This window comes from Sorex araneus, chromosome X (genome assembly GCF_027595985.1).
Source record: "Sorex araneus isolate mSorAra2 chromosome X, mSorAra2.pri, whole genome shotgun sequence".
NCBI lineage: Eukaryota > Metazoa > Chordata > Mammalia > Eulipotyphla > Soricidae > Sorex > Sorex araneus.
The window spans coordinates 212,759,195-212,777,053 of record NC_073313.1 but is presented as its reverse complement, the minus strand read 5'-3'; the positions used below and the strand labels follow the sequence as shown (position 1 = coordinate 212,777,053).

At 37.6% G+C, this 17,859-nt stretch overlaps 1 protein-coding gene across 1 annotated transcript in view; it reads left to right on the top strand.

Moving 5' to 3' along the window:
• The window catches only part of CCDC141 (coiled-coil domain containing 141), a 216,604-nt gene extending 201,574 nt beyond the window's left edge, over positions 1 to 15,030 (top strand). The window contains exons 25-26 of the mRNA XM_055121699.1: positions 9,763 to 10,619; positions 12,928 to 15,030. Coding sequence (XP_054977674.1) covers positions 9,763 to 10,619; positions 12,928 to 13,195 — 1,125 coding nt within the window. The 3' untranslated portion in view covers positions 13,196 to 15,030. The remainder of the gene's footprint in view (positions 1 to 9,762; positions 10,620 to 12,927) is intronic.
• The last annotated feature ends 2,829 nt before the right edge of the window (positions 15,031 to 17,859 follow it).

Sequence of the window (17,859 nt, the reverse complement as noted above, 5' to 3'; positions counted from 1 at the left end):
TGCCCTTTTATGGGATGGCCTTGAGGCATTTAACCCTGGTTTCTATCTAAGGCAAACAAAATGGGCCAACAGTGGTCATTTTGTTGACTTTAGTCTAACATCGGTCATTTTTGCTTTTAGATTCTGTATCAGAGTTTCTAAATCTGATCACTATTGAAATTTCGGCTTCAAAATCCTCTGTTGTAGGGATGCTGTCTTATACACTGTAAAATATTTAGCAATGTCTCTGGCCTCCTGTAGTAGGTGCCAGATGTGCTCACTACCCACCCCAACATTGTACCACTCATAAAATGTCTGTAGAAATCGTCCAATGTCCCTGGGGAGAAAAATCAACTTTGATTTAGACCAATTCAATTATTTGATTGTCAAATAATTCCAAACATTATTAAGTACATCACAGTTTCTTTGCATTTTTTTTTTGGAGGGGAGGGTTCAGGCCACATTTTGTGGTGCTCAGAGTGTATGTACACCTGGCTCAGTACTCAGGGATCAATATTGGTGGAGTGCAGGAGACCATAGAGGGTGCTGGGGATTGAATCCTCGTTGGCCACGTGCAATACAAACATCATTTTGCTAGACTATCTCTGCAGTCTCACTTTTTTTTTTCTTTGTATGTATTGTTGTCTTTGTACTATATCTCTGCAGTCTCACTTTTGTTTTTCTTTGTGTGTATTGTTATTTGTGTTTGGGGCCACATGCAGGAGTGGCCAGGGCTTACTCTTGGCTGTGTGCACAGAGATCGCTCCTGGCCAGGCTCATGGGATCAGATGTGAGCCAGAGATGGAACCCTGGTTGACCTCATGAATTACAAGTGCCCTACCTGCTGTACTATCGTCCTGACCCCACATTTTCCAAACTTCATTTATTAAATTATTCTAATTAAACAATATATGGTGCCAAAATGATAGAGTATATTGGGTATAGGGCATTTATCCCACATGAGCTCAATCCCCACGCACTTCATTTGATCACCTGAACAACGTTAGGAGTGATCCCTGTATACAGGGCCAAGAGTAAGCCCTGAGTATCTCCACATATGGTCCAAAAGGACATTTTTATTTCATTTTTAAATTCTTGTCTATTTTCTAACTTGTCAAATAAGCATATCTATTAAGCAGAAGGGCTGGAGTGATAGCACAGTGGTTGGGCGTTCGCCTTTCATGAGGCTGACCCGAGTTCAATTCCTCCACCCCTCTTTGAGAGCCCAGCAAGCTACCGAGAGTATCGAGCCCTCGAGGCAGAGCGTGGCAAGCTACCCATGTGTATTGGATATGCCAAAAACAGTAATAACAAGTCTCACAATGAGAGTCGTTACTGGTGCCCTCTCGAACAAATCGATGAGCAACGGGATGACAGTGACAGTGACAGTGATTAAGCAAAAATAACTTATTGCTACTAAAGCAAGCATATCATAAGCAAGCACACTCATAAATAAGCATTTTTTTTATTTTTCAGAATAATTTATTTGTTTTTTTTTATAGTTTATTTTTAATTAGTGAGTCAACGTGAGGGTACAGTTACAGATTTATACATTTTTGTGCTCATGTTTCTCCCTTACAAAGTTTGATAACCCATCCCTTCACCAGTGCCCATTCTCCACCACCAGTAAACCCAACATCCCACCCCCCCTTCCAGTCCCGTCTCCCCCCACCCCACACTGCCACTATGGCAGGGTATTCCCTTTTGTTCTCTCTCTCTGAATAGGTGTTGTGGTTTGCAATAAAGGTGTTGAGTGGCCATTGTGTTCAGTCTCTAGTCTATATTTGGCCCGCATCATCTTTCCCCTACATGACCAACAACCACATTTTACTTGCTGTTCCCTTCTCTGAGTTGCCCAGAATGAGAGAACAGCCTACTTTCCCTTTTGGTTTATTTTTTGCTTGTTTTGGGGTGTTCTTTTGTTTGTTTTGTTTAGCGGGTATACCCAGCGTGCTGAGGGCTTACGCCTGACTCCATGCTCAGGGATCACTCCTGGAGGGCTCAGGGGACCATATGGGGTACTAGGGATTGAACCAATGTTAGTCACATGCAAAGTGCGAGCCTTGCCCATTGTACTAGCTCTCTGGCCTATGTTTATTATTCTTGGAAGAAAAACTTAAGTGATAAGGCAGAAAGATAGTTTATCGGGATGGATTTATGCTTTGCATGTGGGAGCCAGGACTTCCATCTCCAGTACCACATGGTCTTCTCAGCATGGCCAGGTGAACCCTTGATCTAGAGTTGGAAGTAGCCCCTCCACTAAGCACTGCAGGGTGTGGCCCAATCACCAAAATAAGAAAAATAGAAAGACTCAAGCAGATTTAGCAGATTTTTGTGTGTATGTGTGTGTGCAGGGGGGGTAGGAGAGAAATTTAATTTTATAATTAAATAAAGGGACATTCACCTTTATTTTAAATGTAATTAAAAGTTAACATATTATCAGTCCTTTGGTATAGAAGTCATTACGAAATCTCTTACATCATTTTAATCTATTTTTTAGTATAACTGGTCCAATGAGTGTTTTGAAAGGGTAGAGGTGATCTTCCCTTTTAAAGAGCTTAGTTGTGTTTCCTTCCCATTTTGTTCTATATTATTTATAATTTAGATCAGGTATAATGATTCCCCAAACAAATGTATGCAGATTAAAAAGAAGTACAAGTGAAAACCTTGTCTGGGGATTTCAGTGATTAATTTTGTTACCCTTACATGGTATTGTTCTATCCTTGAGAATTTATTAAGTGAGAAAGAACAATTTCACCAAACTATTACAGGAATTTATTTTCCAAAAGTACTATTTTTTTCTAGAAATAAAGTGCTTCTCATTTTTCTGACCCAAAATGCAGCAGGTGGAATCAGCAACACAGTCAAAGCAATACCCATTGCATGCAAACACATTAGTGATGGCATTTTTTCCCCTAAAGTGAGCATTGACGCTCTAACCAAAGTAATAGCTGAAGATCCCTCAGGTTAAATGGAGGCACAAAGTATTAAGAGAATTGTCTAAAGTTATAGAACTATTTGATAGAAGATGATGTCTTACAAGGCCAGCGATCAAGCTACAGAATATTAGTGCTAGAAAGGATTTAACAGTCATCTGATCAAATTTCATTTTACAGTTGAGGAAACTGAGGCCAAAAAATTAAATATCTTTCCCTCTAAAAATCACAGAAACAAGTGTCAAAATCTGTAAGGTACTCCTGAATTTGTTATGTACCTTCTCACAAGCCAGAAGGGAACTCTGAGGAATTGCTGCATATAAATAAGACATTTGTCAAACCTTTTCCCTCTTTCTAATCATGTGTTTACATAATGACCTTTTAATTTGTTTATTTTTAAAATCTTTATTAAAGAGCCATAATATATATAATATACAAGAGCCATAATATACAAGCTATAATATACAAGCCATAATATAAAAGTTTTAGGCACCCAATAATTAATTCAACACCAATCCCTCCACCAGTGTCTACTTCCTTCCATTGCATGATGAGCTTTATTTTTTTTATTTTATTTTATTGAATCACCATGAGATACAGTGACAGGTTTTCATGTTTGAGTTATAATCATATAATGTTCAAACACCCATCCCTCTATCAGTGCACATTCCCCATCACCAATCTCCCTAGTATAACCCCCCTTCCCTCCACCCCCGCACGCCTCCCTGGCAAACAATTTCTCACATACTCTCTCTCTATTTTGGGGCATTATGGTTTGCAACACAGATACCGAGAGGCCATCACTTTTGGTCGTTTATCTACTTTTAGTGCACATCTCCCATCCCAACTGATCCTTCCAACCATCATTTACTTAGTGATCCCTTCTCCCCCACCCAGGAGGCAGGCTTCAAACTATGGAGCAATCTTCCTGGCCCTTGTGTCTACCGTCCTTGGGTGTCAGTCACATGATGACCTTTTTAAAGCAATGGCATGGCAAACTAAAAGTAGTGGCATGAAAGTGCTTTTATATGAACAATCAGTTCAGTGAAGTGCTCTTAGCAAACTGGGTGAGGATAGTCCTGGCTCCCCCTCTGCTAATTCTTATCAACTGAATGGAGAAACGGTAAATTCTATATAGATATTAACATTAGAATATATTGGGTGGGAGGGGTCAGAGCAACAGTACAGCGGGCAGGGCTCTTGCCTTGCATGTGACCCACCCAAGTTTGATCCTTGGCATCCCATGTGGTACTCTGAGCACTGCCAGGAATGGTCCCTTGTTGGAGACAAAGTATTTCTCCTTCTCTAGCCTTCTGTTCATTTTACCAAAACTTCCAATCCATGGCTATTAATGGCCCTCATTGAGATTTTCCCAGAATCTTCTTGCACAAACTGATCTCACTGTATCACTCTCACTGTCGTCCAGTTGCTCATTGATTTCTCGAGTGGGTGTCAGTGACGTCTCATTTGTCGCTGGCATTTTCAGGGTCAGGAGAATGAGGCCCATTATTGTTACTCTTTTTTGTCATATCAAATACACCACGGGTACCTTGCCAGTTTCTGCTGTGTGAGATTCTGCATTGCTCTTTTCCAGGAGTTTTGTTTTATAATCTTTGGATCTTGGCCGTTGATGAGATTACATGTCTCATTGAGGAGGGAAGGGGGAAGTTTGTGGGTGTGACTGCCTAGCTACTGGCAAAATTGGAGATCTGGATGGAGGAGGTCCAGTCCCAATCTGAGGAGGCTTGGAGGTTTCAGCCAACCCACATACCTGGGTTTCTCTGTCAGTTCCTTCATGGGTGAGGCTCGACTGAGCGTGTGGAGAGTGGCTTAGCATGGCTGTGGTTGGGTTCTGAAGGTCTTTGGCTGCCGGATCTTGCTTGGGGTAGGAAGGGAAACCCAACCTGCCCCCCATCCAAGGGGACCCGGGGGAAAACAGCCTGGCGTGGGGGCAGGAGGTTTTGCTGACTGAGCTCAGTGTTCATTATTTATTTTTTGTTTTCTTTTTTTTTTCCTGCTTTTTGGGTCATACCCGGTCATGCACAGGGGTTACTCCTGGCTCTGCACTCAGGAATTACCCCTGGTGATGCTCAGGGACCATATGGGATGCTGGGAATTGAACCCAAGTCGGCCACATGCTAGGCAAATGCCCTACCCGCTGTGCTATTGCTCCAGCCCCTCACTATTTATTTTTAACAGGGGGTGGGTTGATTGCTACACCTGGCAGTGCCCAGGGCTAGCACCTAGCTCTGCATCCTCAGATCACTCCTAAGGGAATCAGGGCACCGTAGGGATTAAACTCAGGTGAGCTGCATTCAAGTGCCCTTCCTGCTATAGTATCTCTATAGCCCTTCATTATTTTCATTTTCTGTTTCCCACTTACCTTCTTTTAATCTTATTTGTCCCAAGATAACACTATGTTATATGGAGATACTTTGGAACATAAAGTCTTGTGCTGTTCCCTTAATTTACCATACAATGTTTCTTTCTTAAAATCTATGTTCTTTGAAGATAAATTCTGCAATCTTAGTTTGATGAATATAGAGTATCATTATTTCTTTCTTCCAGATTTTTTTTTGACAATTATCGTTAATCCAAGTGATTAAGTCCATCAGTGAGGATAAAAGTTCAGAAATACTTACAAGGATAATACCTGAGGCTGCAGATTTAGGATTAATTAAAAGTTAATTGATGAGCTACAGAGGTAGCTCAAAGGGCTGAAGTGCATGCTTTACATGCAGGAGGCATAGGTTTAATACCTGACACTGTGTGGTTCCCTGGAAACTGCCGGGAGCCACCGTTTAGCACAGAGCTAGGAGTAGCAACAGAGCACTGGTAAGGATGGTCAACCCTTCCTCCTCTCAACCAGCCAAAATAAAAGCTAATTTTTAACTAGATGTGAAAGCAGATGTGATCTTTAAGGGGGAAATTCGTGAAGAAAATAAGAGAAGTTAAAAACAAGATCACACATCATTATATTTGAAAAGAAATATGAACAACAACAACAACGACAATAAAAGCAACTGAGACTGGAGAGATAGTACAGCTGAGTAAGGAGCTTGCTGTGCCTGTGGTCGACTTGGACTCCAATCCCCAGCCCTCCGTTAGCCCCTAGCATCACAAAGCATCAGCCTGAAGTGTAGAGCCAAGAGTAGGCCTTGAGCAAAGTTGGGTGTGTCCCCCAAACAAAAAAACAAACAAAAAGCAACTAAGTTTTGTAATGGTAACAAATGGAGAATTAACTATGTTTTGGTGAATTGACTAAGTTTCCCAGCTATTTTGGTGGAAGTCAGTAAATTGATGTAAATATAAATATACCCAGTCTGTGTTAAGGTATACTGACCTTACTACCTTTTCTGTAAACACACATACTTCTTCCCCTATCTCCCTTCCTCAGTAGCAAAGATGTTTTCATGATAGGGAAAGATAAAAAAAATAGCTGGTAATGTGAATGCAGGGAGCCATTTTTCATAAAGAAAATTATGTAGTTCTAGGAAACTATAACAGATTTTTGACAGGAATTTGTATAAAGTTATATAATGATTAAAAAGCTGAAAGGGCAAGTACCTTATCCACTGTACTATTGCTCCGACTACTGTGACTTTAAAATATAAACCTACAGTAATCAAAATACTGGGATATTAGAATAAAATCAAAACTTCAGATGAATGAAATAGAATTGAGAGCCCAGAAGTAAACCTAAGCTGTATGAACTTTTAATTTTTGATTGAAGAGTTAAGTGCATAAAATGGAGGGAGGAGTCTCTTAAATTAATGATGCTGAAAAGCTGGTTAACCAAATATAAATAAAATGAAACTGGACCATGCCTTGTACTGTATGTAAAAGTTAATTTAAAATTTGATCAAAGACCTTGATATTAGAGACAAATCCATAAATTTGTTAACAAAAAGCATCGGCACAATTCTCCATGATAATGACTTCAGAGACATCTTCAATGATCTGACTCTAGTGTCAAAAAGGAAAAAAAATGAGATTACGTTAAGCTTAAATTTTAGGCATTGAGAAAGAAACTATGACTAATAAGCACATGAAAAAATAATAAGCATCATTGATGATCAGGAATATGAAAATGACCATAAGATAATCCCCATACACAAATATGAACGGCCTATATCAACACGGCCAGAAAAAAACAGAGTTAATAGGGTGTGTCCCCCAAACAAAAAAACAAACATGATAAAAATAGAGCTTCATTTTCTGATAAGACAGTAAATGGGTTCAGTCTCTATGAAAAAATTATGTAGAAACTTTTCAAAAGATAAAAAAAGGAACTATTATATTACCCAGCAATCTCATTCCTTGATGTCTATACCAAAAGGAAAATAACATCAATACAAAAGATATATACATACACATATTTCTTGTATTTTCAATAACCAAGCTCTGGGAGCAACTCAAGTGCCCAACAATAGAAGAATGGGTAAAGAAATTTTGGCACACATACACAATGAAGTACTTTTTATCTATATGCAAAAATGAAACCTTATCTTTTGCTATAACTTGGATAGAACTGGAGTGTGTCCTGTTAAGTGGGGGGAAAAAAAAGCCATGAGGATAAGGATAGATGTCAGATGATCTCAGTCATGTATAATATTATGAAGAAACAAAGCTAGGGAATGGATAGTACCCAACAAACACAAACCCTTGGATTCAGATAACAGAACTGAGGTTACCAGGTGGGGATGTGGTGGGTGGTGGCAGGCGATAAGGGACCTAGGAACTAAGGGTTATTGTACTTTGGTGGTACAATAACTTTGTGTGTCATAAATACAAACATCTTCACCATTGTAAATTACTTAAATGATAAAATAAAAAGAAAAGGAGGCTTTCCCTACTGTATATGTGTTCACTGGTTTGTGTGAATGTGTGTGTGTTTGCATGTGTACATACGTGTGTGTGTTTTGTTTTCATTTTAATGGAGGGACTTTTAGGAACTTCTGAATTTTATTTTTACAAAAATCAATCAGTTTATTCCAAAATAATGGTTGTATAAAAAACTTGTGAATATTTAAGTATATGCCTGATAAGTTTGAAAATCAATAGAGATATTTTTATTCTAAAACTATGCTAATGACCTAATTAGGAATAGGATTTTTGATTCTGAATTTAAACTAAAATGACTAAAGAAAACTGCATTCTCTAAGTTGGTACCATGCTAAGTAATATATGTGGAATTGTAAAAGAAGCGTTCTTTTTTTTTTCTTTTAATCTTCAACCTGGAAACACATATCTCAAAAGTTACTTTAAAAGTGTATTCAGCAGCAAGACTATGGAATAAATAAAAAATTCCAAGCCAAGGTTAAGATATGACTTTCTTATATGCAAGTAGTCATGAAGAACAAAAATCATTTGTCGATGATTAAGGAGAAATGCTAAGGAAGTCAAGGAAAACAGGGCATGTAAAATAAATTTGTTATAGATGAAATCTCTTTTAGTTTCAGTGTTCTTTTCAGTTCATGCCAGATATTCGAGCCTCTTCTTAAACCAGAGGTGGACAGGGATTAGTAGTGAGAAAGATTAGAACAGTGTAAGCAGAGATGAAGGACTACCACTCATGGGGTTTCTTGTATAACCTACATGACACATGGGGAAAAAAGAGAAAATACAAGTGTTTATCTCTATTGTATCATGCTATGTTCTCTTGAATTTTATAGTGTATGATTTTTTTCTTTATGCCTACCCACCCCCCGACCAACTAGGCAGTCATCTCTGTGAAAAGCAGCATTTATCTTTACTTACCATTTTCTCTTTCCAATACCTTTTATGTGATGCACAATAAATATTTCCCAGTGTAAGCCAAAAATTAAGAGATATTAAGAAAATAAAACTAGTCTTTAAAAATAGCTAGCCGTGGTACCTGGAGCAAATGTATTTCTAGAAATAAGAAATAGAATGATGTTTTCTCAAGACTTGGGGAAGGAAAGAATGAAGTTAGTGTTATATGAGTAGATTTTTAGAACATGATTTTCATTTTAAGAACATGAAAACATTCTGGAGATGATGGTGGTGATAATTGCACAATAATGTGAATGTACTTAGTGCCCCCTAATTGTGTATTTGAAGGTGGTTAAAATAGTAAATTTTCAAAGGGCTAATTCAATTCTTAGCACCACACGTTTCCCTGAATACTGCCAGGAGTGAACGCCATCCACAGTGTAGGAAGCACCCCACCCATTACCCACCAACATTGTTGGATGTAATTCCAAACCAGAACCCAAAAAATGAGGAAATTTGAAGGAAAATTTGAAGGGCAAGGAAATTTGCCCATTTTATCATAGTAACAAAGTATGCCTTTCCCAAGAAAGAAGAGGTATAATACTAGGAGGTATTATTCTAGGAGGATCTGAAGGGTCACCTTACAAAGGAGCATCTAGTTTATGGGCATTATTGCATAGGCAAATAAACCAAAATAGGTTTGGTGGTAGAAGGAGATAACCAGATAATGGTAGGAAACCATTAACCTGGTAGGAGCTCTGCAGACACTTTGACTGCAGATAAAAGTTCAACTTTGTCTCCTCTGCTTCTCATTTCATTCAGACTGGGTGTCACTTTTCTCAAATTGTCTACTTTTTTGTTTGTTTGGTCTGTTTGTTTGGGTTTTGTTCTGAGGCCACACAGCTATGTAACGGCTTATTCATGACTGTGCTCAGGGAACCATATAGGGTACAAGGGAATAAACCCAGGTCAGATATGGCAAATGCCCTTCCTGCTATTCTATCACTCCTGCCCCCCAAGTTGTGTCTTTGAGGTTGAGTTTCACTCTATTCAAAGTTGGAAAAAGAATACTCACTGACTAACCCGAAGGTTTGGCTTTTCTCTTTTAAAGGAGCAGGCACCGGCGGCAGATGTTTTGCCCATCAATGGAAGAAAGGAAGGACAGCGTCCAAGGGACCTGAGACAGCTGTCCTCCGCCAGTGACAGTGAAGTCCTAGGCCTGGTCCTGCCCGCAGACGTGCTTTCCGGAGAAGACTCAGAGTGTGTTTCACCTGATGACATCTCCTTGCCTCCACTCCCAGGAAGCCCAGAGTCCCCTCTTACGCCTTCAGACATGGAGGTGGAGGACCATCCCAGCCCCCCCCTCAGCCTTGACATAAGTATCCTTGACAAGATGCAGGCAGGAGCAAGCGGGCCAGGAGCGGCCCAGGAACTGAGCATTCCACCACCTCCTGCTTTTGCTGATATTTGCAGCGACAAGAGAGACACAGATTCAAGTCATCTGGAAAGGCCTACACCCCAGTTCAGAGCTGAACTCCTGTTAACCTCCCAGGGATTTCTGGAAAAGAGTACTGCCTTCCACACAATCAGTGCTAAACATCCTGAGGGCATGCCGAGTGACATGCATGTGAGAGCTTTTCAGCAGCACCCCCTGGCTCAGGAAAATTTGCTAGAAACGAGAGAAAAACTGCATGCTGATAATAACGTCACTAAAACCCAAGATAGGCTGCATGCTTCCCCTGATGCATTCTCCAGCCTCAGGTTTCAATCAGGCACCAGCCAGGCCTATCAGAGGCAAATGGTTTCCCAAGAAGAGATTAAAAGTACATCTGCAAAGAACAGTGTGGTCAGCCTAGCTGACCAGGCGCCTAATTTCTCCAGGCTCCTGTCTAATGTAACTGTCATGGAAGGTTCTCCAGTGACTTTGGAAGTTGAAGTGACAGGATATCCAGAGCCTACACTGACATGGTGGGTAGCCTATAATGACAAGCTATAAAAAAGGGAACAAATCCAGTTACTGTATACACTAACTTCAGGTTAGGGATAGCTAATTAATATTCTGCAACTCTGCATGATTCCACCTCACATCCGCCACTCCCCCAACTCTCATTAGGGTAGTAGCATGGCTAATAAATCTTAAGAGTAATCCTGTTAAACAGTAATTTAAACTCCACAAGTTCTACAAAGTGCTTGAGCTTCTTTTATTTTCAGAACCATTTAACTTTCTACATTTCTAGAGTCCATGGTTTGAACATATTTCCTATTGTTTATTTCTAAAAAGCATGCCAGTTTGCTGGTTTAACATCCTTTATTCAATTTTTAAAAATAAGCATTTAGGTCTTTCCCTGTTCTTTCATTTACCTATTTAATCTTTTCCCTCTTCCCAAGACAGTCACACATGTCACTTCTGTAATATTTGTGTGTTTCACTAAGACTTCTTTTTATAAATTTGTTCAGTGTAATAGATGGGATAAAAATATTTCTTTCACAGTTGTTCTCTGTGACAGGTAATAAACCCATTTTTGAAAGGTGGTATAATAACTGAGATATGAGCAATATTATTTCACTCTGGAGACATCATTATTTTTTAGCCTACTTGTTTTAATAAAAGTGAACTGTGGGATACAGGTTTTGAATCACCTACTGTTGTTATAAGTAAGTTCTAACTTTCTTAGTAAATCGATTACTTTTGGCCAAAGCAGTAGTACAGTAGGTAGGGCACTTGTCTTACATGTGGCATGTGGCTGACAAGGGGGTGGGGAGGGGGTGGGTTGTTCGAATCTGGCACCAAATATGGTACCCCAAGCCCACCCAGAGTGATCCCTGAGTGCAGTCAGGAGTAACCCCTGAGCACCACCAGCTGTCATCCCAAAACATAAAAGTGTGGGTTACTTTTAAACATTTAGTCAATTTTATCCTTTAGTAAATTTACTGGAGGAAATAATTTTAAGTATGTGAGGATGAGGTTTGCTATTAAGATAATCAAAGTAGTGTTCATCTATATTTAAGTGGACATTAACAGCTTCAATTATTGTGTGTGTCTGCTGATGGTACTTGAAGTGTAAATCAATTATCTAAACAACTTAGAAAACTCTCAGATTACTAAGAGAAATGCACTTGTGATGGTTCGGCTATTTATACTTTCTGTTTGGTTTTTAACAGTTGCATGTTTTTATAGATCATAGATTTTCTATTTATGAATTTTAAAGACATTTAATTCACTATTAAGTATCAGTTCAGCCTAAAGAAAATTGTTGCCTGAAATGTCTCTTGCTTTTGTCCACACAAAAAGTAATTTAGTTATATATATATATATATATATATACACACACAATATGTATACATATATTTGAAGAAATAGCTTGCCCTCACATTTTCAGCAATTTTGCACAGTGAACAACTGGCAAGCTCACAGGGGATCATGCATTTATTCAGAAGCTGCAAAATAATCCTATAGGCAAATGGGAGCCAAAAATGATTCTGGTTTGTTATCACTTCTTATTTAGCAGAGAATTAGTACAAATAAACCAACCGGAATCCAGAATACACAAAATCAATTGTTTACTTTATAAAAAGATGCAGCGAAGTGCTTACGATGAGAGGAAACTTAGAAACAAGTCATTAACAGTCATAATCCAATTGCATAAGCACCCTTTATAATTAGAAATCATTTTCTTCTGGTAAATTAATTCACAAACATTCAATGAACTCATTTAGGCAAGCAATATTATGTGAGTACCTTCCTCTAAAAGAGCACATTGGTGTTTTCATGTTTCTCTCAGGGGATAAAGATGAGGGAGGGGAACAGATTAGCCTTGCTCTAATAGAGATTCCCAGTCACAAGTTGCTGTTTCACCGCAGCTAAAAGGATGATGCAGGCCAGTCAGAGAGCATCATTTCATATTCAAGGCCATTGTTCCCATGAGCATATGGTGGCCCAGTGTGACAGACACTCTTTCCTGTTTTTTCTTTCTTTCTTTTTTCTGAGTAGTTGAATATTTGAATGTTTATTCAATAATCCAATTATTGTTTACTGTGTACAAAAGTTAAAAAATCAGAACATATTCTGAATTGATCAAGTAGTTCTGTGACCATCAATTTCCAATCACTATTTGAAGGATAAACAGTCCTAACAGAATTTGTGATAATAACAAAGTTCCTGTTAAACCTAGAGATTGCTCTGGTGGTAATTGACCTGTTTGCAATGGTTATTAGAACTTGGAAATGGTGTGAATAAACAGTGATCCTGACTTTAAAAACTGACTCTTTGCTTCAGGTACAAGAAGGGCCAGAAATTGTCTGCAGATGGACACTTACAGGTTTTGCACAAGGAGACAAGACATTCAGTGTTTATCCCGAAGGCATGCAAGGCAGATGCAGGCCTCTATGTGGCTCAGGCCCAAAACTCTAGTGGCATTCTCTCTTCCAATGTCATCCTCCATGTGACAGGTAACTATAGGCCGACGATCACAAAAATAAACTGGATAACGCTGTGTGTCATCTATATTAGTGTGTCTCTCTTGTACTGGCTACTCACACAGTAATTGTAGAACTGATACCCGGACATCCTGAGGAGCCCAAAGGATAAGACAGCTGTTTCTTTCCCAGAACTTCTCCGTACTAGAATCATTGCTTGTTTGGCTAATACTATTGTTAGATGAAATAATCAAACTTTCATTAGTACTTTTGTGCATTTATGGAGTTTGGTAAGTTATTAGCAGTGTGTAGGGATACATTTTTACATTTCCAGAAGATGTGTATAAAACGCAATTAAGCCTTATGATACCTAATTCTGCCTTAATTTAAGAGCAGCAAGATCAGTTTAATTTCAAATTGTTTGAACATTTTTATTCATAATAGTATTCAGAAGCATCACTTTTCAGAAAAACAGTTGAAAGGTTGAATTTAAATTGCCAATTTCATAATTGTATTAAATGCCTTTAAATTTTATTTTTAATATCTTGATCTCCTTTATTGAAATACATTTAGTGTACTTTTCACATAGCCTATACTTGTGAGTCTGAGAATGCTGCTATAATCATTCCTCTTCTGATTTCATGGGTTAGACATTGAAGAACAGATGTGCCTTCAGCTTGAAATGGATTTTCAAGCTTCCATCAGCTCTGTGTGTCATAGAGTAAGATGGAATACAGGCTGCAAGAATGAACTGGCATTATATCTACCAACTATTGCATTGTTTGGGATCCATATACATATATAAAAATACAGCCAGTTCCTCTGGCTTCTAAACTTGATTTTGTTGCTGATAATTTTTATAGGCAATGGTAAGGCACTTCAGTGACTCGGTTCCCTATCTGGAAAACAATTTCATCATCTACCTCTTAAATAATTGATAGTTTTTATTTCATGTCTTGTTAACAGCTGGAAAATGAAAAAAAAAACACTAATGAAAACTGAGGGTAAGGATACCATGTAATGTAATTTTTTTTTAAATCACACTCTCTTTCCCACTATTTCTCTTTCAGATATTGTTTATTTTAGAATATTAAACTCAAGGAGTGGTGCTTGTGATTTGAAATTAAACTCAGATGGATAGTTTAGTGAAAGAAGGATGAAATATAAGATAAGACAGTAGAAGATGAATTCCATTCCTAACATTTTACTGTAACATTGAACTATGTTCTATAACTTTCTAAAATATGCTATTAAGAAAAGAGGAACATCAGTTTTGTTCATTTTTAAAATAAACATAAATAAGAGGTTTGATTTTTAGATTTTAAACACACTATTTTACTAGGAAAATATTTAGTGGAAGTAATTATTTATTATAGATTTTGATAAATTAAAATAATCAGGTTGCTGGAAAGACTGAATAATAAAAACATTTAAATGTAATATATTTAAGTTAATATTTAAAAGTTGGATTTTATCAGAACAGATGTGCTTAGTAGAAATGGATGTATTTTTCTTGCGCTGCATATCCAATTTAAAAATTATATTTCCTCATTTTCTTCAACTTTGATGTAAACCATTAAAGGATTATGTATGCAATATCTTAGTGAACTCATAATCTCCTAATTCTTCTATACTTTTTGTCTAGTTTCAAGTATTTTGTGTATCATGACTGATGCTATTACTCTCTTAAAGCTAAAATGTAAGATTTTTTCATGTCTAAAGAGGGTATATAGAATGAGGTAATCAACTCTATCTTCCCAGAATCTTACTCTTTCTTGTTAATTTGGAGGAATTTTTTTCTCCATTAAATAACTCAGTTGATTGTGGTTTGCGATTTTTAAGGCATTGACATTACTAGTTTGCTTTACTTGTTGCATGGCAATTAATGGTAATATTATGAAGACTGGACTATACATGTATCTAAAGAATGTAACCAAATAAAGATATATGATGTGCCTGCTAATTTCATGTGTATATCAAATATAAGATAAATGAATGGATTGATTGGTATATTAGAAATATGTGTACATACACATGCATTGAGTGGATATTAATATCTTCAGTATCATTATGCTGATATTTAAAATATTAATGCAAATGGCTCTCTTAGAGATTTGGCCATTTTGTGATTATACATGAATTTCATAGTTATTTTCTATTTTGTTGAAATTTGCATCTTGATCAAATAGTTCTTCCATGAAAGTTGCATTAAAGTGTTAATTAAAATCATACTAGAAAATTCAAATGTTTTTATTTTAAATGATTTATACCCATTTGGTTCTAGAGAAAATCCCGGATTGTTAGATATATAAAAATTTCATCAAGAAAATGAAAATTTAAATAAAGATCAAAAAGAAAATATACTTTTTCCTTGAGGGAATGCAGCACAAATAAATTTTGAACTACCTATTAGGTAAAATAATTGTTCATTCAAGTTCAGACTTTCTAATGAAAGGATATGTGTAAGTTCAGTGGTAAAGTTTATTTTTTGTAATTTAATTTGAAATGAAATTTAACACAGGGATTCTTACACTTGAATGTTCATATTGTATAATATCAATATTCATTTAAAAAAGCAATGTGTATATTGTATAATATCAATATTTATTTAAAAAAGCATTGGGGAGGGATGTAACTATTTTACTCACTAATGGTAATCACTACTTAAAATCAAAACAAATTTAAAATAGATTATTGACAAGAACCTTCTAACTGCTATACTCAAGTTGCATAAAATCTATACAATCTTCCCAGCTTCTGTTGTATCCCCTCTGATTCCCTAATCAAAGCAATATTTAGTTTCAGGTTTTTACCCTATTATTTTTTTCTTCTTTCCAGTCCTTTCTATAACAGCTCTTACTATCCTATTTTTCTGTGCTTAATTCTAGCTTATCTTTCTAGTTATACTTGAAACTTAACGTACCCCAGGATGCCTCTGACCACCAAGTCCATTGTAGTTGTGTCTGCTATTTGCACTGTCAGCACCTGAGCTGTGTATGGCATGTTCCTTAATACAAAGCAATAGACTCACAGAAAGTTCAAGCACTGATCTCTGGCTGAACTGTGAGATTCTAATTAGCAATATTTTTGATCATCAAAGAGTCTTGTTATCTCTTCTGAGTGTCTAAGGCAGTCATACTCAATGAATACATCATGAATTGTTGGAGGTAAACAAACATAAATCTATTTTGTTTTCCCTTTTCTTCAAAGAACGGTATATAAAAAGGGTAAAAAGATATTCAATACGTAATTATTATTATGGCAATAATGATATCCTTGTAATGGACATAAACAGAATCAGGTTCTTATCATGAATCAAGCATAAAATACTACTCAATAATCTTTAAAAATTAAGTGAGAATCCCCCAGATACAACTGGACTAGGTCTTGATAGAAAATTTATACATAAGTATAGATGCTATCCCAGCATTCAAAATAGTTCTAAAGAAGGCTAAATCCAGGATCACTGTTCAATATCTTAAGGCTCATGTAATTAGTCATCAATGATCACAAAATATAAGCAGAGAAGAGGCATTTCTACTCTCAGCAGCTAAGTCCAAATTATAAAAAACAAGGCTTATGTACTTATCTAGAATAAGTAATAAATACATAAAAACAATAAATACATTTTCTATTATTAGTAAGCAAAACATTGATCTACTAATATAAGAGCCAAAAGATTATCTATAGTGGGTAGAGAGCTTATCTTGCACGTGGTCGATCTGGGTTCTATGATCCCTGGCATCCCATATGGCCCCCCAAGTACCACCAGGAGTAATTCCTGAATGCAGAGACAGGAGGAACCCCTGAGCATTGCCAGGAACACTGTAGCACTGTAGCACTGCTGTCCCATTGTTCATCAATTTGCTCAAGAGGGCACCCGTAACGTTTCCATTGTGAGACTTGTTGTTACTGTTTTTGGCATATTGAATACACCATGGGGCGCTTGCCAGTCTCTGCTATGCAACCGGAATACTCTTGGTAGCTTGCCGGGCTCTCCAAGAGGGACAGAGGAATCAAACCTGGGTTGGCCACGTGCAAGGCAAACGCCCTACCTGCTGTGCTATGGCTCTAGTCCATTGCCAGGAAAAGACAAAAAAAAATTAATTTCATCTCTTGGTCTTTGGACCACACCGTGAGATACTCAGTAACAGGAAAATGCTGGGAAAATTGCACTATTCTTTTAAAATAGGATACACCATTTTTGGTAAGATTTTTAGGATGCCTAAAAATCAGTATTTAGAGATAAACTTAAAACGCCAAATGCACATATTAGAAAAGAAAACACAATTAATATGGTAAAGTTCTATCAATGGCAAGCAAAATAAGAATCATCAGAAAAATTAGAATCTACAGGTTGGAAAGATGGCTCAAGAGGCTGATGCTTTGTATGCAAGAGTCTGGGTTTGATACTTGGTATTTCATCTCCTGAGCATAACTAGGAGTACCCCTGAGCACTGTGCCATGGGCAGGAGACCATATATTAGTAGGAGCAAGAAAGCAAAAAATCAAGAGAGAAAGAGAAGGAAGAAAGAAAGAAGGAAGGAAGGAAGGAAGGAAGGAAGGAAGGAAGGAAGGAAGGAAGGAAGGAAGGAAGGAAGGAAGGAAGGAAGGAAGGAAGGGAGGGAGGGAGGGAGGAAGGAAAGGAGGAAGGGAGGAAGGGAGGAGGGAAGGGAGGAAGGGAGGAAGGAAGGAAGGGAGGAGAGGGAGGGAGGGAGGGAGGGAGGGAGGAAGGAAGGAAGGAAGGAAGGAAGGAAGGAAGGAAGGAAGGAAGGAAGGAAGGAAGGAAGGA